We start from the raw sequence: 23,438 nt of genomic DNA, 5'->3' as shown, positions 1-23,438 counted from the left end.
CCCCCCCCCCCCACCCCCCCCCCCCCCCACCCCCCCCCCCCCCCACCCCCCCCCCCCCCCACCCCCCCCCCCCCCCACCCCCCCCCCCCCCCACCCCCCCCCCCCCCCACCCCCCCCCCCCCCCACCCCCCCCCCCCCCCACCCCCCCCCCCCCCCACCCCCCCCCCCCCCCACCCCCCCCCCCCCCCACCCCCCCCCCCCCCCACCCCCCCCCCCCCCCACCCCCAGGATGATGGGAACTGTAGTCCATAACATCTGGAGGGCCGCAAGCTTTCTAGGGATTACCCTCCCCCCACAGAAGGACCTTTGGGCTTTTCATCAGTTTGATTCCAATACCATTTTGAGGCCTCTCTTCCCCTGTCCTGAATTGTAACAAAATCAGGCATCCAATGTACCTGCCTGGGGGGTGGGAGAGATCCATTCGCACTCCTAGGTGATTCCCATGCAGGTGAGATTGCTCTAATACTGTAGCCAGGCCCTGCAAATGCCTTCCTAATGACCACCCCTCTCCTGTTACTTTCCAGAAAAGCTGCTGGCAACCTGGCATGAGGTGGGCCTCCCTCAGCAGGATTTGGCCTCTCCCAAGTGCAACTTCTGCCACCATCCAGTCCATTTTGCCCTGATGAGTGAGTGGGAGCAGGATTACTTTGGAAACATGAGACCCCAGTATATCACTCTTTCAGCCTGAGCAGCAGATTGGGGATAATATGCCGAGTGGCTGCATGAACAAAATAAAGCTCAGCCACTGAGTCTGTGACTTTCACTGCCAGTTGATGTCTTACTGTTGGAGCATCCGGACTGCAACAGCCCCCCTTCCCCCGCACACTCACAGCAAGGGCTGACGCCGTTCCAGCTAACATAAGGGGAAACAGACCATATTAATTAATGGAATGCGTGCATGAAGAATGCCCCATCTGTATCCGACATGCCATAAGGCCCATGCACCAACTTCCAGAGTTGGTCAAAGGAAAGTGTCAACTTTTTTAATTTTCCCACCATCATAAAATGCACAAAACTAGTTATACCACTATTGACCAGCAGAGAGCACCATTATGCCAGGTACTATGGAAGGGCAGCGCTCCTAGACTTGTAATCCTAGTAACTGTCAACAGAGGTCACTATGTGTCATCCATCATTCCCACCAATATGAGAAAGCAGCATTCCTTTGCCTAAAAACCCCCTGGGAAGGAAGATCATTTTGAAAAATCTGAGCATCAGTAATGTTAGCTGAAGCTCCCCACATGGCTTGTACAGCAAGGATCACAAACGCTGGAACCGCACTGCCAATCCACAGAAATAATGCCACTGAATTGTGGTCCCAGGACGCCAAACTCTACCTTCAGCCCAGACAATTTTCTTTTCGGAGCATGTAAGAGAATGCTAATTTATTCATCCTACAGGAGAACCATCCAGAATGACCCCCCCTCCCCCCTCCCGGCAACATGTTTATTTTATCCAAAACAAAGAGATGCTTATACACAGTTCCATGTACTGATGAGCCATTTCTTAGTAGAGACAGCTTCAAAGAACTATCAGGTAGGCAATGGTGGAAAATCGGAGAAATGAGTTCTAAGAAGAGCTCTACATCCAAGATGGGCGAGGCCGGCAGACACATATTACACCCCCTTCACTGGGCACAGGAGAAGTCATGTGACTGCCCTGAGTTCCTTTGTTTACAACTGGTCGAGCTGGAACACATAAATTGTTTACCAAAATCTTTAACATCAAAATCTATGCCAATATGGGAGACTAGTTCTCAAATTCCTGAAGATGAAATAGTATCCCTGGTGCCTAGAGGTCTAGCAACATTGCCTTCAGAACTTGTGTGGGGCTCAAAGTGGGCCTCCAACCTCTCATGATGCCCGTTTCTACATGCAGGTCCCAAGGAGTGTTACACCGATTCCAGGCTGGAGAATGTGGACTACTCAGGCCCAAGCTTCAACTCCAGGGTGACTTCCCAGAAGCCTCTCTATTAAAGAGGCGGACAATCCCATGTGTTAGAGGTGAAGCTCTGCCCATCAGAAGCCATCAGCAATACCATCCTCTCATGGCTGCTGGACCCCTAGGTGGCCCAGAGAAAGAAATCGCAGCGTGCACGGGGATCCGAGGGCTTCCCCAGAGGCCGGGCACAGACATAGAAACGCCGCCCGGAGTTCGGCCCTTGCTTCTTCACTGTCCGCAAAACACAGGGCTCCCCGTGGACCTTGCACTGGGGTGGGCGAGCAGGGCCCGGCAGCAGGGATTTCCACAGGGCAGCCGATTGGTTGGGCTTGGAGGAAGCAGAATCATTCCTACAGTTCTTAGCTTCCTCATCAGCCACAACCGGTTCCTTTTTCAGGCTCGCAGAAGTCCCTCGTGGGACGCCAAGACCCTCCCCCGTCTTTTTGTCAGCATTCACAGGAGGCTCTTTCCCAGACTCCTCTACTACCGTCTGGGTTGTACTCAATCCTGATTGGCCCCCGTCCAGGTCAGTTAGCCCAGCAGTGCTATTCCTTCCAGCTTGGAAGAAGTGGCGCAAATTAACTTGTCCGTTCTTGGGCAGATTAGTCCGTCTCTTCTTAGAATCCAACCGCAAGCTTGGTTCAGTCCCGCTCCGTTTTTGGCCCTTGTCTGGCAGGCTGGTCTGCTCCACTTTCACCAGGAAGCGGCTGAGCTTCTGCTGAGTGCCAGCAAATTCAGGCAGAAAACGGGTGCACAGTGGCGGGCAAGCAGGAGCAGCTTGAAATCTGGCTCTCAGCAGTGCTTGGACGGGGCAGTGGTCAGAGCCCGGGACCTCTGGCATGAGTCGGGCGTCCTTTAACTCTGACAGTGCCAGAGTGCGATCGGCCAGGATGTAATCGATGCGGGTGCCATAGTTGGTCAACCGGGCTCCTGTGAGGTTGCACCAGCAAGTGTAGGCATCGCCCTGACTGGGGTATAGGAGGCGAAATGTGTCAACAAAGGGTTTCTCAACCTGTGAATCCTTCCCTGGCTCCCACAGGAAACTGTCCAACCAGCGGCGCCCAGGATTCTCCAAGAAGTACTCCTGTAGGAACAAAGGGCACTTTAGGAAGACAGATTTTTCCCACCACAGCTTGAGGTCACACACAGGTTGGATCATGCAGATCTGTTCCACTAGTGGACACACTTTCCTCTAGCAAAAGCAACGTAAGTGGGCCTCTAACAGTGGAATGGATTCACAGAATTCAGCCTCCTATTTCTAAAGTTACTTGCAGATTAATTACTCGTTTCAAAATCGGACCTAGTTAATTTATAGATGACATTTCTCACTTGCATTCAAGGTGGATTAGACAGAGTGAGTCAATACAATCGACAGGTTGGGATATTCAATAAGCACTGCAACAGGACGACGGTTGTACAACCCACCAGAAGTCCAAAAACAGAACTGAGGCAAAGCGTAAGTTTTAAACACGACACATTAAAAATGATGTAACTTTCCATAGCATAAACCTAGTTTCAGCAACCTATACCCATTAGTACAGATCACAGTCCCTCGTAATTTATCCAAGTAGTTTTGCAAATAATTTAGAACAGTGCAACTCTAATGCCTGCATAGAAAAACAGATCTGGAACTCAGCACTGCACGAATCTCACCTTGTGTTTTTCAAATCAATTCTCCATTCTCTATAAAAGGTGAGAAATATGTGGGGAAAAACAAACTTCTCCAAACCTGAACGCAGACTGAGAAGAGAACAAGAGCTGGCTAATATTCCCTGTACCTCCTTCCGTCCACACAGCTAGCAGAAGTAGAATAAACTGATAGTATATTTTTCTTCATCCCTGAACCTCTGCTTTGTCCTCCCACTTTTGGGAAGCGGAAGCAGAAAAGTCCCCGCATCTGCTCGACTGCAACCCCAACGTAACTCCTCCATGAACTCCAAAAAACGACACATTCACAGTCTTCTTTCAGGCTTGAGAAGAGAGGGGGAGGACTTTAACCCTCCCCCCCCACCCTTCCTGTCATCCTCTCACAGAAAAGAGCCACCCACGGAGCTGTTTTTTAGCATAAGCATGAGCATTTTATCGTCATTGTGCACGCACAACGAAATTTACAGCAGCATTCCTCGATGCACACAATTTCAGACTCATACCCCATCCTCACTTTCCCCTTCCTCCACCCATCCCTACACAGCCCCAAACACATCAACACGAAGCCCCGGAGTTCAACACAGCTCTAGAGTAGAAGCTGTCTCTAAGCCTCTAGTTTTGATAGACCTGTATCGTCTGCCGGATGGTAACAGTTCAAAAAGAGAGTGTGCCGGATGAGACGGGTCTCTCAGAATATTTTGGGCTTTTTTTAGGCTTCGGGAACTATAGAGTTCTTCCAAGGAGGGGAGAGGGCAGCCGATAATCCTCTGTGCAGTAGTGATCACCCTTTGGAGTGCCTTCCTATCTGCCACTGTGCAACTGGAGAACCATACACAGATGCAGTAGGTTAAGGCACTCTCTATAGCACAGCAGTAAAAGGACACCAGGAGTTTTCCATTCAGCTGTTGTTGCCTTTAAAGTCTCAGATAGTACAGTCTTACCCCCAACAGGAAAAAAAAAACGGAGGTTTTTTTCCCAGAAGTAAAAACAATAAGGAGGGTGGCAATGAGGAGGGTGGCCCTGAGGAAGCAGCGATGCACAAAAGAGAGAGGCGCCTAAACAGCCTGGGGGCTCACAGCTGCAAAACTGTGGAGCCCCATGCAGCATGTGGAGCAAAGTCAGGGTCGCTGTCTGTATGAAGAGATGCGTCTTACTCACCAGATCCCCGGGGTCACAGCTGTCAATGGGTTTGTGAGCAGTGTTGATGTCTCCCAGGATAACCACGTGGCTAGAAGGTGAATGGAAATGGGCATGAGCCCAAACCTCCAGCAGCAACCCCACCTGCGTCCCCCTCCCCAAGTCCAACACTATGAAGAGTGACAACAAGCAGCAGCAGGAGACTCACTTAGCATGGAAAAAGTAAACCCTAGCTCCGTGGTGGCGAACCTTTGGCACTCCAGATGTTATGGACGACAATTCCCATCAGCCCCTGCCAGCATGGCCAATTGTAGGGGCTGATGGGAATTGTAGTCCATAACATCTGGAGTGCCAAAGGTTCGCCACCACTGCCCTAGCTAAAAGGTGCTCTAGGCCAGAGGAACCAACAGGTGCTCCCTTTTAACTAAAGGGGTGGTGCCACACCAGAAAAAGCCCTGCTCCCCAGAATCTCCTTGCTGAAAAACAGCAAGGACTTCCAAGTTTGCTTCTGTCCTGTGGGCAAGGAAGAGAGTTTCCTCACACAGACCTTGAGAAGCAGCAAAGAGATGCCGCTTTTAAAGACCCCCCCCCCCCCACCTCAAGTGTGTGTTGTATCAGCCCCTGAGCAGACCTGGGACAAGTGACACTGCACTCTACAAACGTAAACCTGCGAATGGGATGGTGGCTCAGATGCTGGCTTGAACAGGGGAGAGGCAAGAGGGAGACTCATCATAATATGCAGCATGCAGACAGCATTTTCCAAGGGGGCAAAACTCTACCCTATCAGCAACCCTTCGAACATAGTTTCAGAGGGTAGCCATGTTGGTTTGCAGTAGAACAGCAAGATTTGAGTTCAGTAGCAACTCAGACTTCAACTTCATTAGGCATTTATTATTATTATTTATTAGGCATTTATTAGGCATTTATTTCTAAAAATAAAACAAAATACAGGACAGAGCGGATGTTAAAACAGGACCTAAAACTGGACAAAGAAGAAGAAGAAGAAGTTTGGATTTATATCCCCCCTTTCTCTCCTGTAGGAGACTCAAAGGGGCTTACAATCTCCTTGCCCTTCTCCCCTTACAACAAACACCCTGTGAGGTAGGTGGGGCTGAGAGAGCTCCGAGAAGCTGTTGTAAGAAATGGGTAATTTTATAAATAATAAAAGCTCAAAAAGGCTCAAGTCAAAATGAAATAAAGTTCTAAAAGACTTTATTTAGCCAACTCGGGCAGCTGGCAGGATCAGGGGAGCTACCACAAAATGGCAGTGCGTTCTTACTTTTATAGTATTAATGACAAGTTACATTAAAATGGCAGCAAAGAATACACCCCAAAGTACCTACATCATCAATCAATCATACAAAAGGTGGAGATTTTCCCTGTTCCCACAGCCCTTTGGGGTTGTCCAACATCCTTATTGGAAGATGTCAGCATTACACTCTTGGACGTTACATGAACCAAAGACCCTTGTTCTTCTTATCATGTATGTTTCAAGTTGCCCTGTTTCTCAAACAAAGAGCTTAAACATTCTCACAGGCCTTCTTATTGTTTTAGGAAAAGGGCAACTTTTAAAGTATCTTTTGGGTACTGCAGGATCTCAGAATCAGTGTAGTTTGCACTTTTTATATGACTGTGAACAAAGGGGCACCTTTTGGGGTTATCTGGCTGAGTTAGCATTATTAGTAAAAGAATAGGTTTATGGCTTGCATGATTTCTTTGGTCAGCAGCTTCTGTGGTTGCCATCTCTCCATTATAAGGAAAAATAATGGAGGGAAAGAAAAGTTTATCTTTCCATCTCCACTCAGCTTCCACCCACCTCTCCCTCAGCCTGGGGAAAACCTCATGAGGGAAAGCCCAGATACCATCCATGCCAGGAGTCAGAACTTTGGCCCAGCTCCTGGCATCAGCTTTCCCCAAGTTTCCCCTCAAGCCATGAGAATGGTCAAAGGGGGAGCGAGTAACACTCTGCACAAGCTCAGAGCCCTGTTGACTTTCGCAACTAGCGAGGAAGGAGGCGCTGCGAAGCCCTCTTTCCCCTCACCATTCTCCTCAGGGTTGGTGGCTCTGGCATTCCTCCCGCCGTGCAGTGGCGGGGCCTGTCTCCATCTATCGGCGCTGAGCTCGGAAGCTGTACGGGGCCTGGCGGGAAAGAGGAGGAAAAGCAGGCTGAATCCCCGGGCTCTCCAGAGGTCGCGAGCCAGTGAGGGAGAGGGGACGGCCGTGTCGAGGGTGGCGGTAGCAGCAGCGGCAGCAGGAGAGGCGGTAGCAGCAGCGGCAGCAGTGGATTCTTCTTGAGAACTCTGCGGTGAATCTTTTTCTTTGGTGTACGCAGGGCCTTCTGGATCTCTTGGCTTTTCAGAATTGTGCAATGTGGCCGGGGGAAGTACCCGCCCCGTTGCCTGCAGGGTGAGTGAGAAGTGTGCTCGCGGCTCGGCACAGCCAGCCACGGGCCCGAGATTGCCCCGGCTCGCAATGAACGGGGCGGGCAGAGGGGAAGGGAGCCCACGGCTGGCCGCGGACGAAGGAGCACACCCACCCCGCTGCTTGCAAGGCGGGCAAGGAGAAGGGCCAGCGGCTCGGCCTGGCCAGCCGCCAGGCGCATGCCCACCCCCAAAGCAGGGGGGACGGGTGAGAGGAGAAGCCCGCGGCGAATGGATGTGCCCGCCCTGCTTCCTGGGAGAGCACCCACCCTGCAACCAACGGGGCTGGCGAGAGGCGAAGCCTGCAGCCGGCCTAGCCGGCTGTGGGGTGTGTGGACAAGCCCGCCCTGCTGCCTGCAGGGCGGGTGAGTACGGGGCCGGCAGCACAGCCTGGCCGGCCGTCGGGGAGCACCCACCCCGCAAGCAACGGGGCTGGTGGAAGGGAAGCCCGCAGCGTGTCCAGTGGCGCCTCCTCCTCTGTCAGGCCGGCCCTTGTGAGGCATTCCCTGCGCTGAGGCGAAAGCGGGTGGGAGCTGAGGGGGAAACTGGGCTTGCTTATTAGGTTGCTCAGGTCCCAAGCTACCTGGAGCCGCAGTACACAGGTGGAAGAGCCGCATGCAGCTCTCGAGCCGCGGGTTGCCGACCCCTGGGATAGATATTTAGCTGTGAGGCTAATTTCAGGATAGATTCCAACTTAGACACAATCAAGAGATAGAAAATCAAAGTTCCTTTCATCAGATACAAGCAGAAACGGAAGCCTTGTATCCAGTTAGAAGGTAGGAGGGATGCTGTAAAGACAGGAGTCAGAATGCAAAGGCCCAATGTAGTCAGCTTAATTGCAGCAGGGGCAAAACGTTCATCAACAACAATTAGCATCTGTAGCAAGGTAAGACTCTCGTATACTTATTCAGTCCTGAAAGGGGGTCTGGATTTTTGATCTGAATTCATGAATGAACTCAATTAGAGTTCAGCAACCTCACATTGAAATCTCCCCTTGAAGCTTAAGGACAGCCACTCTTAGGTCAGCAATGGAGTGTCATGGAAATGTTTTTACTTTTGAGTGCTATAACAACCGTCCTCTAAAATAGGTCAGTATTATCCTCCCCCTGCTGCAGATCAGGGAGGGGGCTGAACACTGCAACTTGCCTAAGACAACTGACTGAGTCTGCACTCAACTCAAGATGTGAACCAGAGATCTCTCAGTCCCATATTCTCAGGAAGAGCAAGGCATACCTTCCGGCTCTCAGGAGAGCCTCTGCCCGGGCTTGCAAGAGCCGGTAGAATCGCAGCTTGAAATCTCCACGTTCTGGCTTGGCAGGGTCAGCACGGGGACAGTACACATTGATGATTGCTAGGGTGGTCTCCTCCCCTTCTGAGGTGCTGTAGCAAGGGGACAAGCACATGCATGAAGAAAGAGTTTACCAATCAAGAGTCTTCCTCTCCTTCCTACAATCTCCAGGACAAAACAGCCTATAAGGCAATGGTGGCGAACCTTTGGCACTCCAGATGTTATGGACTACAATTCCCATCAGCCCCTGCTAGCATGGCCAAGCCAGCATGGCTATAAGGTGACCAGAGCACAGTATGGAGTAACCCAGGAAAAAAAATCTTCAGCTAAAGATCCAGAAATCCGGAAGGTTAGGACTTCCCTCTATCAAGGTTTAAGGCCCTTGCAAAGGTCTGTGGACGACAAGATTGGTCAAAAGAGGCTCAGCAGCCTGTCCCTGCAGCATTGAGCTTCAGAAAAACATTCGACTGCAGTGGGCCAGCATGGCCTCAATGGTCGTGGAAAGCACAGTCACAGCTGACTTATGGCAATCCCTTGGGGTTTTCAAGGTCAGAGGTGTTCAGACCTGGTTTGCCACTGCCTGCCTCTGGGGTCTCCCATCCAGACACTACTTAGGGCCAACCCTTCTGAGATCTGATGGGGTTGGGCTAGCCAAAAGTCACTGTTAAGGTCAACAGGCATAGTCACGTTTGAGCGAAAAAGTGATGTAATAATCACATGACACCAGTTGCCAACCATCAAATCACTGACAAGAGGTTCTCCTCCAGCCCGTCCTCACCAAACACGGTGCCGGGTGACCACAGCTCGGCCCTCACTGTCCAGCGCCTGCAGCTCCTCAGGTGTGAAGTCGTCCATGTCCCCATAGCAACCAACCGTCCCGCCATGCTTGGCGAACAGCCCGGACAGGCCCTCCTCAGCCGCCTCTGGGGTAGCACCGGTTTTACAGAATGTTGCAACACCTGGATAAGAACAGATGAGGATGCTGATTCTTAGTTGTGGAATGAATGGAGGGAGGTGCCATTAATGCCACCTGAAGCACATAGGAAGGGAGATGGACAGAGCGGCCATAGTTTGGATGAGAGACTGTAACTGTGCCCAGGGGCGTAACGAGGCAGCCCTGGGCAAACTGTAGCCCTGGGCAAAACCTGAGTTGGACCCCCCCCCCCCCCCCCCCGCCCGGGCGGCCACTCCACCACAACCAATTTTTTTGCACCAGGACATTGGTGCCTGCAGGGGGTGCATTTTTAGACATATCAGCACCACAATTTCAGCATATCATCTGGAAACGGTCCGTATGGTACCCCCAAAGTTTGGTGCAGTTTGGTTTAGGGGGTCCAAAGTTATGGACCCTCAAAGGGGGTGCCCCATCCCCCATTCTTTGCTAAGGAGATGGGGGCTACCCTTTTGAGGCTCCATAACTTTGGACCCCCTGAACCAAACTGCACCAAACCTTGGGGGTGCCACCATGACAGTATCCAAATGAAACCCTGAAATTTTGGTGCTGATACGTCCAAGAATGCCCTCCCTGCAAGAACATCCCGAAATTTGCCCAAGAATCTTTGTTCTGCATTGAGTTTTCTGCATTGCTGTCAATGGGGGTTGCAGGCTGGGGGGGGGGGGGCACATTTCTGAAGGCACAGTCTCATAACTTTCAGGTTCTCATCAGGAGACTGCCCTAATGATACCTCCCAGGTTTGGTGCAGTTTGGTTCAGGTGGGCCAAAGTTATGGACCCTCAAAATTGTAGCCCCCATCTCCTATTAGCTCCCATTGGAAACAATCGGGGATAGGGGCACCCCCTTTGGGAGTCCATAGCTTTGGACTCCCTGAACCAAACCTCACCAAACTTGGGGGGTATCATAAGGACAGTCTCCTGATGAAACGCTGAAATTTTGGTGCCGCTAGCCTAAAAACTGCGCCCCCTGCAGGCCAAAAATGGAAAACTACTAAAAATACCCAAAAACGAACCCAGCATTTTGATGCCCCCCCACAAGGTGATGCCCTGGGCAGCTGCCCACCTTGCCCAATGGGCATTACGCCAGTGACTGTGCCTTAAGGGCAGTTTTTATTATTGTATCCCACCCAGGGACTTCAGTGATGGGCAGGAAATAAGCATGCAAATAAATAAATAAATAAATCATCCACAGAAACAAGCATGAGGTGAAGCATCTTAGAATCCCAGAGTTGGAAGGACCCAGACAAAGTCTATTTCAACCCCCTGCTCAAGGCGGGGTCATCATTGACCAGAGTTGGACTACTAGAGGGCCTGGATGTCCAGCTGCTGCTTGAAAATTTCCAGGGGGGGGCAGCTCACCACTTCCCTAGGCAGCCAATTCCACGGCTGAATGTTTCTTACTGTGAAAATACATTTCCTAATGTCCAGCTGGTACCTTTCTACTTGTCAATTATGCCCATTTTATACATGCAAGTTAACATTTATCATCTGCATATCACTGAAGAAGCAGCTGCTGCTGGATAAGACGCAGCTCCGGGGCCCGTCTGCAAAGTTGGCAGCAACACGCAGCAGGTTTTCTCTGCCAGGCTCACTCACCTGAGTAGCCACTGCGTGTGCGGCTGAAGCTGAAGTAGGAGCTATAGCCCTCCACAATAGCCAACGGCTCCTCCAGAAGGTCCCCTGAGAACAAAGTACAAGTCAGGATGTTCAAATGAAAACGTGTGAGGAAGTCGTAGGCAGTGTCCATAGGCTCAACTAAAGAACTCGGGATTAGTCATGACAGTCTTTATTGAAGCTCTATAGCAGGATAATAGCACATAGGGAGCCAAAGACAGATCTGAAAAGGCACTGATATACCCTTCCCCCAAGCCAGGTAGAATCAGTTGAAGCAGACAGTATAGCATAATTGGTTGTTTACATAATGGCAGAACCAAGTTCCGAGAGCAGAAGAGCCCACTTTATCTCTAAGCTAAGGACTGGAGGGGTACTTTTTCACAGCCTGTCTGTTAACTTCGGGGTGACATTCAGCATACTTTTTTGCAGCCTGTTTGTGAACTTTGGGGTGACATGCAGAATATATTCTCACGGACTTTCTGTGGACTGATGGGTTTGTTTTCAAATAGGTTCACGTGCGTTGTGGAGGGCGGTGGTAGAGTGCAGTTGGTGAAGGACAGGAAGCTGCTGGTTGTAGTAGTGCACTGCCGACCCAGCAGTGCCGTAGTAGAACGTTGGGACGCCAACGGACCTGCGGCCTTGCCGGTCGCATCGCACCCCCACTCCTCATCCCCCCATGAGTCACGGGTCGTGAACTGTCTGGCTCAATCACCGGGCGCAGGGACAATGGTCTTGCCCCCAGGTGAGGATTAGGCTCCAGACGCTGTGACGCCTTCCTTCTCTCGCCATCGTAGCCAGATGTGAGATCATGCATCACGCATGATGATCTCCCTCCGGGACTCTCCCGCTTCTCCGGAACTCCCCCCCAGTCCTCCCTCCTCCTACACGCTCCCGATAGAGTAACAATAAAAGCGTGCCAGGAACCTGGCAGACGGGAGACTTCGCTTAGGGAACACATCCCCGGACCTCCAGCTCCAGCTGCTGGCGATCTCCACTCAGATGTTGTATCTCCGGCGTCTCGTCAGCCTTGCTCTTTACGCTGACGCGCTGCGGCTCGACTACAAGCTGGTGCGTCGAAACCTGGAATCCTCGAACCTCCACCCTGCTCACTGTCAACGCCTGGGAAGGGCCGCTGGCTACCGTAAGTCCGCTGGATCGGGCGCGATCCATAGGGACCACTGCTTTGGTTGCTCGCTTCGTCCTCTGGATCGGCGCGTGATCCAGAGACATCGCCCCAGGACACTCTCGCTCGTCCGGGATCGGAACACCGGGTGAGTATGGGAGCTTGCAAAAGCAGGGGCTTATGACAAGCATCACCGCTGATCTAACTGAAAGCTTGACGAAAATGCGGCAGGGTCCCCGGGCAAGAGAAGGGAGCTGCGCGAAATTGGTTGAGGAGATTGAAGCTCAGTGTCCGCATGGTACCCAGAGGGGACGGACATTGAATCTTATGCTGACTGGAAAACATCGGCGCACTCTTCGCGACAGAGCCTCGCTGGCTACTGATGTCGCTGCTACTGACGTGGGGAGACAATGTTTTGTCAGCCATCAGCCTGCAGACCCACGGCTCCCTTGCTGTAGGTCAGCCTCCTTCGATCTTTCACCTTCAATTTCAACCCCGAATTTTCTCTATCCACTGGGATTGTCCCTCCTTCTGCCCCCTCGGCCCTCTTCACCCATTTCAAACTCTCCCGCTCAGTCAGCCTCCCCTGTTCGGCCTTCATTTTCCTCGAAGCCACTGCACCTGGCCAGCCACGTATTGGCGCTGGTTTCAGAACTCTCGAGAACGTATTAGCCACGATCTGCAGAAGAAAGAACCCCTGACGGAAGACGATGCCGATATTCTTGCATTGCGCCCCATCCACTTCACAGATACTTGAGAGAATGGCCATCCGGGCGGTTGTTTGTGCAATCACTCTTAAGCTATAACATCCTTACCGGTGCCCGGCAGCAATGCGGGACGTAGGAGTCACTAGCCCCTACGGAGAGGCATGCTGGAGGCCATCGCAGAAGGAACCACCTAATGGTCCCAGATGACTGAAGACCACCTTCGTGATGTTCTGAGCCCTGCACAATTTGTGGTCTGGGGAAAGTGAGTTCCGCCAGCAGTGCTTCAACAGAGCAGCCACTTGGCGGGCGCCTACACCGCTCAGCTTTACCGGTTCGGCCAATGCTTTTGCCAATCCCAACCATCAGATTGTCCTGCCTGAGGCCACCCTACGGTCGCTTCTGGAGTGCTCTATAAGGCATTTATCAAAGTCCCCAATGCCGCCAGCCAACCCAGAGTTTCTCCTCCATCCGGCAAAACCCCAAGAGCCCATGCTGAATTTGTGAACAGGCTCCAGGAAGCCAAGAGGCAGGTAGATAGCGCAGGGAGGCTCCAAAACAGCTCCCTCATGCTCGCAGCGAGAACGCTTCCATGGAGCCGCAGGGCAATCACGCCTAGGGGCAAAAATCCTGAACTGGGTCGGTGAAGATGCCAAGGCTTGCCAGGACATTGGGTCCCTCCTCACCACTGCTAGCCTCCTCACGCAGCACTCTCCACCGCCGGAGACAGTCTCAGGATGACTGCTTTAACTATGCAGACCCGACACTTCAAGGGAGTGTAGGCAGCCCGGGCGGGGGCCTACAACCCCCGATGGGAGGAGGGTCCTCCCCAGGAGGAGAGAAGGCCACCAAAACCCGGTGCCCACGCTAAGTTGCCAGAAGGGCTTCCATTGGAGAACGACTGCCCGCCGGGAAACTCCCCGGGCCTGGGCGCCTCCCCAGCCCAGGGACCAAGTGAGGAGAGTACTAGAGCAGACCCAAACGCCAAGGCCCCTGCCAAACCACCCCCCTCTCGCAGTGGCATCTCGGGCCGCGATGCACCCAGCCCATCTCCTTGTTCCCCACGAGGTTCTTGTCAGCCTCCAAACTCAGTATGACGAGCCCATCCCTACCGTGACAATTGGGCTTAGTGCTGCCAAGGCCTCTGCCGCTGAACAGGGACTGTCTTCATCGTCCCCGAGTGACCTAATTCCACGCGACCAAGGACCCATCCACCTCCAGGTCTGGACAAACATCCCACAGGAGCTGCCCGGCTGGAGCCAGCTGGCGCCAGTTGATTCTTCTTGCCCCATGCGCTGCCCGCTGCCGACTCCAATAAAGGCTACGAGCCCCAGCAGCCAACATGGCGTTATTCCACCACCGTCGCAGCGGAGACACCTATCGGGAGCTCACCGTATATCTGGAGCTCGCCATAGAAGGATAAGTTCAAGGGGTCGGTGGACACCGGGCGCTGATGTTACCGTCAATATCAGAGCAGCCGAAAGTGGCTCACCCAGTGGGCTTCAATGGCAGTTTGCCCGCTATCTGGGGGTGGAGACAAACCACAGACGGAGCATCCGCCACGGTCAACAGCCCAGGACTCGAAATGCAGCTCACAGTCCTACTTCCATCGCTCTATAGACATCCATATGTCAATCTCTGGGGAAGAGACCTCATGAGTCAGGTTAAAATGACTCTGGTCTGGGATGGGTAAAGTCACCAACGATCATTGATTCCAATCGCCTTCCAAGTTGCCTCCTAATTCCCACAGGAAATCTGTTTCTCTCCCTCCCCTTTCCTTCTGTTTTTTTCGACCAGTAAAGCGGAGGGAGCCAATTGGCTGACTGGTCCACCTCCTGGATTGCAAAATCTGGGCCCGGCCCTGATACCGCCAGCACCTGTTGTCAGGACAGAGCCCCAGTTTAAAAGGGGCTGGCCGCCGCATTATGCACGCTTAATACCCAAACCCGCTTTACAGTTGAGCTGCCCAGCGCTCTGGCAACTTTTGTATCAAGTACCACATTAAAGGTTAGGGATTAGTCAAACCGCCTTCTTAAGGCGAGCGCCTCTGGCAGCGGCAATTCCCCAAGATAATTCGATCGTACAAAATTTTAGCACCATCCAGCTTCCCTTGCATTAGCCACCAAGGTCACGGTAAGTGCAACTCCCTTGGCAAAAAGTAAACCCCCCCCCTTCCTTTCCTTTCCTTTGTGTGTGCGAGGAATTTACCTTCTAATTGCCTGATTGCTTCATTCTCCTCGATGCACTCATATCCCCAAAAGGTGCTTCCAAAAGCCCCTTTGTGTTGGTTGATTAAGCATGCATACTCCACAATCCCCCCCCCAGGACTTCATACATTCTGTTCCTCTCCTCCCTCAGGTAAGCCTCGTGACCCTCGCCTTGACGCGACCCTGATGACGGCTCTGCCAGAGCCGAATTTCAATTCAGGGTCGCCTCTACCTCCCCTGCCCTCCCCTGTCAAACAACTAAAGAAAGAGGAGTGTAGGGCGCCCCCAGGAGGGGTTGCATTAAAAGCAACCTTCAGGCTGCAAAACAAGCCTTCTTCCTTCCCCATATGAAATCTAAACACTAACCCCAACCCCACCCTCCACCATCCGCTCTAGAACTGAGCCTGGCGGACTCGCCCCCCCCCGTAACCTGGGAAAGGGGGGGGTGTTTCAGTCCCTCTTCCTACAGGTTTCCGTGGACTCCGACCGCCATGACAGGCCAACCCATGGAATGGGCGCTCAGGAGGAAACCAACCCCATTCCGGAGATGGAACGCATCTCTCTAGAGGATCCCGGGCCCCAGCCCCAGCAGGAACGCTTCGCCGCTAACTTCAAAGACCGAATGACCTGGGAGACGCGTCATGGCACCACCAGTTGTACCCTAAGCGCCGTTGGGCGCCCAGCAAGACCACCCCGACACCCGAACCTCTGTGCCGCTTCTCTTTGGCGATCATCACCACCAACTCAGCGACCACCATCCTTTGCCTGCTCTTTGCTGCCTCCTGCCGATGGCTTATCGGCCACCCCCCTGCAAGCTTTCACCAGACCAACATCTGGGAGCAGTTTGCTGTCAGCTGCCAACGCCTTCATCTTTCTGCCTGGGCCAGTACCTAGGAGTCGTGGGAGCCTGCTGAGCTCCTGCCTGCTCCTCGTCCGTAGCACCGGAGACTTCCTAGCGGAGTTCGGGCTGAGCCCTTCATGAATGCCTCATCCATCAGACCTTCCTATGAGTCACTGCAACTGGGGACCAGTCCAAACTCCCGCTGGCGCTCTTTTCCCTTGTCACCAAGACGGTCGCTAACCACGAGTCCAACACCTGCGCCAGATCAATGCAGTCAACCGGGAACCGACCTGGCCCATCTGGCCTGCCTCGCCAGTTGGAACTGCACACACATGGAGGACATTCCCCGTGTTCGGAAACATCCTGCTCCCCAGGGGCTGGTTCTGGACCCGCGGGAGAGGACGCGACCATGCCATCCCCACCACTCCCCTGCCGGAACTCTTTGCTGCCTCAGTCGCCTCACCATTGTCCTACCCTTCAGGCTCCACCCCAGGAGCCCGGACGCCGCCGCCGCTTCCGCTTCTTGCTCAATTCTCCTGTCGGAGCGACGCCGGGTCGCCTCGGGCGTGGAGTTCATCTCCCCTCGCTACTTCCTAGTGGGAGTCCCTCGACCGCTCACAATGCTAAGACTATTGGTCGGCTGGCCTGTGTCCCTTGTAAGTCCATCAACTTCTACCTCCACCGCTCTGGATGCCCTGGCCTCCGAGCAGCAGGAACTTCGCCTCAAGCGCAACCCTAGACAATCGCCGGGCTATTGATTATTTGTTGTTGTTGCATCACCAAGGTTGTGAGAATGCATAATATGTGTTGTTTTAATCTTTCTGATAATTCCCAGTTGATCCACATGAAAGTGCGTGAGCTGCAAGAAGTTGTATCTAATCTGAAGTATGATGTTTTGCCCCATTGGTGGTCAGCCCTCTGGAGCTGGCTGCCGGGAGGATGGTTGAGTGCTATTGTACAGCTCTGCATTGGTTTAATTGTGTGCCTTGTTATCGATCTTGTTTCGCCTACGCGGTCTAATATTGCCTGTAACGTGTAAGAAACCCCTCGCATTTCCTTTACCCCCGCGAACCAAATTCTAATGTTGGTAATAAGCAGCTTGGTCAACTTGACCAGGACGGGCGAGAGGAGACAAGCGTCCCTTTAAATCGCCTCTTAGCGCTTCGCCCCCCGCTTTCTAAAATGTAAAAAGGAGGAGATGTAGTAGTGCACTGCCGACTCCAGCAGTGCCGTGAGAACGTTAGGACGCCAACGACTCCGCGTCTTTGCGGTCGTGATCGCACCTCCCCCACTCCTCATCCCCATGAGTCACGGGTCGTGAACTGTTCAAGCTCAATCACGAGGCAGGGACAATGGTCTTGCCCCCAGGTGAGGATTAGGCTCAGACGCGTACGCCCTTCCTCCTCAAGACGTAGCCAGATGAGATCATGCATCACATGATGAGTCTCCCCCACCCTCCCCGGCCTTTAGCCTCCCCAGTCCTCCCTCCTACACCATAGAGTAACAATAAAGGTGCTAGGAACCGGCAGACGGGAGAATGCTTAGGGAACACGGACCTCCGCCCCCCCCGCTGCTGGCGATCTCCACCAGATGTTATCTCCGCCGCCTGTCTTGTTCCTTTATTGACCAAGCAAGTGGGTTTCGACTACAGCTGGTGTTGAACTATCACCCACAGAATGTTCGTGCAGCATGTCTGTGGACTGAGCGGTTGGTTTGCCCTTAGAATGTTCACGCAGATGGCCAGAGATAAGCAATTAAAACAGTAAATAGGTAATAAATCAAGTGAAAGTTAATATTTTGGGAAATCCTTTCTTAGTGAGCATCTGGAGTATGTAAGGAACAGGTGTGCCAAATGTCATGTGTGTGGCTGTGGTGGTTTTTGAGTTCTGTTGATGAGTCAGTCAGTGAGTGGTATTTCGTGATATAGGTACACAGCAGTACCCAAATCTCCCATCAGGAGGAAGAGAACGGAGATGAGGAAAGCAGCAGCATAGGGCAGGACCATCAGGGACACACCAGGCAGCACGCCTCACTCATTCACCCCTTTTACCCTTTAAAACCAGACCACAACTCTTTCATCTGCGCAGCACTGGGAGCAGTGCATTTAAAAGAGGGGGTAAGCCATCATACGTAGCTGAAAGAAACCTTCTGTCTCACCTCGACCTGCAGATCCTTTTGTATCTCAGGCAAACAACATGACTTCTGTTACCTTAGCAAACCACACACTGTCTGACCCAAAAAGCCGTTTGCCCACACAGCAAAATTGAGCCACTTTAATAGACTTTGCTTTACCCAGAAAACTCTGGGAATTGTAGTGCTGTGAAAACTTTGAGATCCCCAGTACAAGGGTCATTGTCTGCTTACACTCCACTTGATCGCATTGTATTAAACAAGCGCATCTGGTTGGTCTACACAGGCAAAAATATCAACTTCACTCAGCAAAATCATCCTCCCGCTGAGGCTCTTCTCCTCCTCAGGCTCCACCCTTAAATCTCCAGGAATCCCTCAGCCTGGATTTGGCAACCCCAGGTGCAGCCCACCCCCCCCCCCCCCCTGCACGTGTGAACGCTTGACCCCGCCTCCTACGGCTTCTCCCCTGCGTGGCCGCCCTCCGGGACTCACGGGTGATCTTGGTCTCCTGCAAAGCGGCATCTCACGATAAAACTCGCGCGTGTCCAAGAGCCTCCAAGAGCTGCAGCCCCTGCAGGGCTCCAAACCCGGCCTGGAGCTCCGGCGTTCCACGTTCCAGCTCACCAAGCTTCATCCCTCGCCCAGGAGAGGGAAGGCGGCGAAAACGTCACCTTCCGGGTCGCACAAAACCCTCTCCTCGCCAAAAGAAGACCCCTAGTAGCAAGAGTTCCACGCAAGTGCACATTTCGGGTTCCCATTAGACACCCTCATGCAGGGTCGAAGGAAAGAGGGATAGCAGCTTCGTGGGTAAAACGGGCCGGGGTTGGAGGCTCTTTGTCTCTGCTGAAATGCTTTATTCCCTCCTCCTCCCATTTTATTTTGCTTCGCCCTTTCATGGGACCCCCAGGTCCCACCTGGAGGCTGGCATCCCTAGTACTGGCCAGCTTTAAAAAGTTGGACTTCAGTCTGAAATCCACTTTTTTTTAAAGACCACTTAATATGAAAAAAACACACGAACAACTTTCTCTGAGAGGAGGCTGTTGGCTTTCTGATAGCGGTGTCAGAAATAAATAAATCCATTTCTGATTTTGTTTTCCAAATAAAAATGAAACTATATTTTATTTCTCTGTAGTTAGATACCCTGTTTCCCCGAAAATAAGACATCCCTTGAAAATAAGACGTAGTAGAGGTTTTGCTGAAGTGCTAAATATAAAGCATCCCCCCAAAAGTAAGACGTAGCCAAGTTTTTGTTTGGAAGCATGCCCGTTAAACAGAACACCAGAGCATGCAGCTGTGGAGCGGAAAAATAACATATCCCCTGAAAATAAGACATAACGCATCGTTGGGAGCAAAAATTAATATAAGACACTGTCTTATTTTTGGGGAAACACGGTAGGAATAAGTTCTGTATTAGACAGAAGATAGGATTTGTTCTGTATTTGTATAAAACCTCCTTTGCTCAATGCAGGAATGCAGGCTGAAGCCCAGCCCCTGCCCCACCTAGGGCATGTTCCTTTCATTCGCCATTAAAACCAAGAATGGACTCTCTAACAAAGGGGAACCCCTGGAAGACGGACATCAGCCTGCCTTAATCCCATCACTCAGCAGATAAGAGGTGTTCCACCTTTAGGCTTCTGTTTCCCTGATCCTGATCACCCAGTGGATCTCTTTGTGCTTTTTTTCCCACCTTGGATCTCAACTCAGTGCCTACGTCATTACCTCCTCCTCACTCTGGATTCTGCCGCGTGAAATTCAAAGAAGGGGACTGCCCTCTGAACTCTTGGATTTGGGTTCCTGTATTTGTTAATGAATGGTGTGGTGGGTTGTTCCGTAGTCTCCCGGATTTCCAGGCGGGAGAAAGTGTTTAAAATGCCTTGCAAAGCTGCTAGGCAGTTGCAGATGCTGTGGAACGGAGGTGCTGACACTTGTGGCCGAAGCATCTCAATAAAAAATCTTGCTGTTTTTACTATACTCGCTGTGTTGGGTCCTGATTGCTGTTCCTCCGCGCTGCCGAGAGCTGAGATCATTCTGAAATTATTAAAAGTTACCCTGGCAACGCGGTAACATTTCTGCCTATTGTTAGGGTTCCCGCTCCCCCACCCCCCACCCCCGTTTTCAGTATTTCTATATTTTTATTAAGTTCCAATATTGCCCCTCCTCTTGCATCCACACGGCAGTTTCCAACATTATATACGTACAATGAGTTCAATTATAAATAACTATTATAAATTTTTAAAAATTAAAAACTATACACGCATCTAGTAAAAACAAGTTGGCGATAATGTCCACTTCAATTGAGCCCCACTAAATCTTAAAGGAGGGGCAGAGTAATAAACCTATTATTTAACAGGTTGAGGAAAAACCTGGAGATTTTGGGGGTGAGACTTTAACTGGGTGGGATTTTAATGCCATAGAGTCCATAGTGGTAGAATTCTCAGAGGGTGGAAAATAGATTGACGTGTCTGATGCTGGTTGCGCTGTGTCACAACAGAAGAGAAGGTGGATGTAGATGTACTGTCTTGGATTGCCAGGTCTCTCTGGTCACTGGCAAGGGATGGAGTGGTGATCAGGTTGCCAGATCAAGTGTTTAGAAGAAGAATCTGGATTTATAAGCTGCTTTCCTCAACTGTATGGAGTCTCAAAGTGGCTTACAAAGTCCTTCCCTTCCCCTCCCAGCAACAGACACCTTGTGAGGTAGGTGGGGCTGTGAGAGTTCTGAGAGAACTGTGGTTAGTCCAAGGTCACCCAGCAGACTTCACGTGGAGGACTGGGCAATCAAACCTGGTTCTTCATATTAGAGTCCACCTGCTCTTAACCACTACACCATGCTGGCTTTCAGATCCAGGCTGGGAAACTCTTGAAGATTTGGGGGTGGAGCCTGCGGAGAACAGGTACCTCAGCTGTGTACGATGCCACAGGATCCGCCCTCTAAAGCAACTGATCTGTGTAACCTGGATGTGAGTAGTCAGTGCTAGAAGTACCTAGAGCAAAGCCTGGAGCCTTCTGGGGAAGCCACCTGAGCTTGATGTCAGCTTCAAAAAACAAATCACCAATAACCTTTTATTAGGCATTGAAAAGGGAAGAAAGAAAAGAAAGAAAAGAAAGAAAAGAAAGAAAAGAAAGAAAAGAAAGAAAAGAAACAAAAGAAAGAAAAGAAAGAAAAGAAAGAAAAGAAAGAAAAGAAAGAAAAGAAAGAAAAGAAAGAAAAGAAAGAAAGAAAGAAGCTATCATATGGCAGGAAGGGGTGGATTTCTAAAAAGAGAATCTGGGGACATTTAGGGTGTGCCAGCTGTCAGGGGTCCAATTATTAAGATAGCAGCACCAAAAATACCCCCTCAGGGGTATCTTTTTAGGAGACTCTCCTGATGATAACTCCCAGAAGTTTGAGGTGAAGTTTACCCTGGGGTCCAACCAGTTGGCGGACCCCTCAAAGGTGTAGCCCCCCAACTCCTATTAGCCTCCATTGGAAACAATGGGGGGATGGGGACACTCCCCTATGGGAATCCATAACTCTTTGGACTCTCCCTTAACCAAATCTCCACCAAAACCTGGGTGATATCATTAATGATAGTCTCCTGAAAAAATCCCCTGTAAAATTTTTGGTGCTAAGCAGCTCCAAAGACTGCGCCCCCTGCAGGCCAAAACACACACTGAACATTCAAAAAAATCCCCACCTGCATTTTTTTTTGGTGCCCCCCACAAGGTGGCGCCCTGGGCAACTGCCCACTTTGCCCAATGGGAGGAACGCCTCTGATGTGAGTTGTGATTCTAGGAGATCCCCAGGTCCCACCTGGAGGCTGGCATCCCTAGTACTGGCCAGCTTTAAAAAGTTGGACTTCAGTCTGAAAAACATCCACTTTTTTTTAAAGACCACTTAATATGAAAAAAAACCCCACAACTTTCTAGGAGAGGAGGCTGAACCTGTTGGCTTTCTGCCTATCATGCTTCCCCTTCCCCATTATAAACCATAGTTTGTTTATTTTGTACTTGGGGGTCTTGTGCAAGGTGTCCTGTTACCACAACCCTGCAATAAAGAGATCCAAACTATACATTATCCCCAACCTGATTTTGAGAGTCAAATGGAATGAGGAACTTGTTTTTCAAGTATGTGGGGGTAGGGTTGTCGACATGCCTGGTTAAAAATGTCCTATCCCTTTAAGGTGTGGAATTCGGCAGGTGACCTGCTCTGGGAGAAGCAGGCAAGTAATCTCACCTGATAAATAACATCCTGTTAAGCATCTATTAAGGGAAAAGAATTTCCCAGCTGTTAGCAATCATTGTGTGGGGGGGTCTAATTCTGATTAGGATCACAGCAGGGTTGTAATTTCTAGGTCTGGAAATACCTGGAACACTTGAAGTTGGAGCCTGAGAGAACTGGGTTTAGGAAGGGGAAGAAGGAACCAAGGCAGTCCCCCTGCCAAAACAGCCATTTCCCCCAGAAATGGAGTAATAAATATTTATGATTTATGAAGTCTGGAGATCAGCTGTAATGTCAGGAGGCCTTTAGGAAGTGGGTGGGGCCAGGTAGAGCATTTGTCCAGCAAGGTTTCTGATTGACACTTTGCTATTTGATTGGCTTTGCTGGTTCTTTTAAATGTTGCTTTGATAGCAGCTCCCACCACAGCACAAGGAGCTACACTGTGCTACTGAACTTCAGCTGTGGCAATAATTTTGTGGCCAGCTTGGCCTCCTGTGGCCGTCATTTTGTCGCTGTGCCCACCATGTCGCGTCAGAATTCCAAATGTGCCCACAGGCCAAAAAGGTTGGGGATTCCTGCCTTACAGGGACATCATAAGCTGGCTGTGACTTCTGTTAATCTCACATCGCACCCCATACACGCAGACAGACACCTGAAGTCTGGGGGGGGAAAACAGGGCAAACTACTATTCTCTTAAGGAATAGGCGGACAAGGTATACATTGTACTGATCCAAAATCAACACATTAAAAAAATTCAGTGCATTCAAATTTGCTGAAATGTTGTTCTCTAATACAATTTTTGCTATACCTTTTCCACCAAAAGAACTCAGTAGAATTGTAACTTCATCCTCTACATTGCTGGTATAGAAGAGTGTATCCTTGTAGTTCAAAAACTCTTAACTTTAACCCTTTTGTAGCTTAGGCCCCTTCCGCACACGCAAAATAATGCGTTTTCAAACCACTTTCACAACTGTTTACAAGTGGATTTTGCCATTCCGCACAGCTTCAAAGAGCACTGAAAGCAGTTTGAAAGTGCATTATTCTGCATGTGCGGAATGAGCCTTAGTTTCTAGAGCACATGTGTCAAATGCAAGGCCCGCAGGCCACATCCGCCCCGGCATACAATTTTATCCGGCCTGCGTAACACTTCAAATCCCATTGCCTGGCCTGGTCCCAGCCCCGGACTTGCCCCGCACCCCTCACGCCATCCCCCAGAGAAAGGAGTCACAGGCAG

At 51.3% G+C, this 23,438-nt stretch overlaps 1 protein-coding gene and 1 long non-coding RNA gene across 2 annotated transcripts in view; one reads left to right on the top strand and one right to left on the bottom strand.

Moving 5' to 3' along the window:
- Positions 1-1,352: 1,352 nt before the first annotated feature.
- Positions 1,353-18,591, bottom strand: APEX2 (apurinic/apyrimidinic endodeoxyribonuclease 2). Its single transcript, XM_048491070.1, has 6 exons — positions 18,499-18,591; positions 10,984-11,067; positions 9,212-9,392; positions 8,379-8,525; positions 4,747-4,816; positions 1,353-3,025 (listed from the first exon to the last, which is right to left on the bottom strand). The coding sequence occupies exons 3-6, from the start codon at positions 9,286-9,288 to the stop codon at positions 2,063-2,065; spliced, it is 1,257 nt and encodes a 418-aa protein (XP_048347027.1). The 5' UTR covers positions 9,289-9,392; positions 10,984-11,067; positions 18,499-18,591; the 3' UTR covers positions 1,353-2,062.
- The window catches only part of LOC125429710, a 398,924-nt gene continuing 382,782 nt past the window's right edge, over positions 7,297-23,438 (top strand). The window contains exon 1 of the long non-coding RNA XR_007244030.1: positions 7,297-7,510. This is a non-coding gene — a long non-coding RNA (uncharacterized LOC125429710). The remainder of the gene's footprint in view (positions 7,511-23,438) is intronic.

Source organism: Sphaerodactylus townsendi, linkage group LG03 (genome assembly GCF_021028975.2).
Source record: "Sphaerodactylus townsendi isolate TG3544 linkage group LG03, MPM_Stown_v2.3, whole genome shotgun sequence".
Taxonomy (NCBI): domain Eukaryota; kingdom Metazoa; phylum Chordata; class Lepidosauria; order Squamata; family Sphaerodactylidae; genus Sphaerodactylus; species Sphaerodactylus townsendi.
This window is presented reverse-complemented; position numbering and strand designations above follow the sequence as displayed.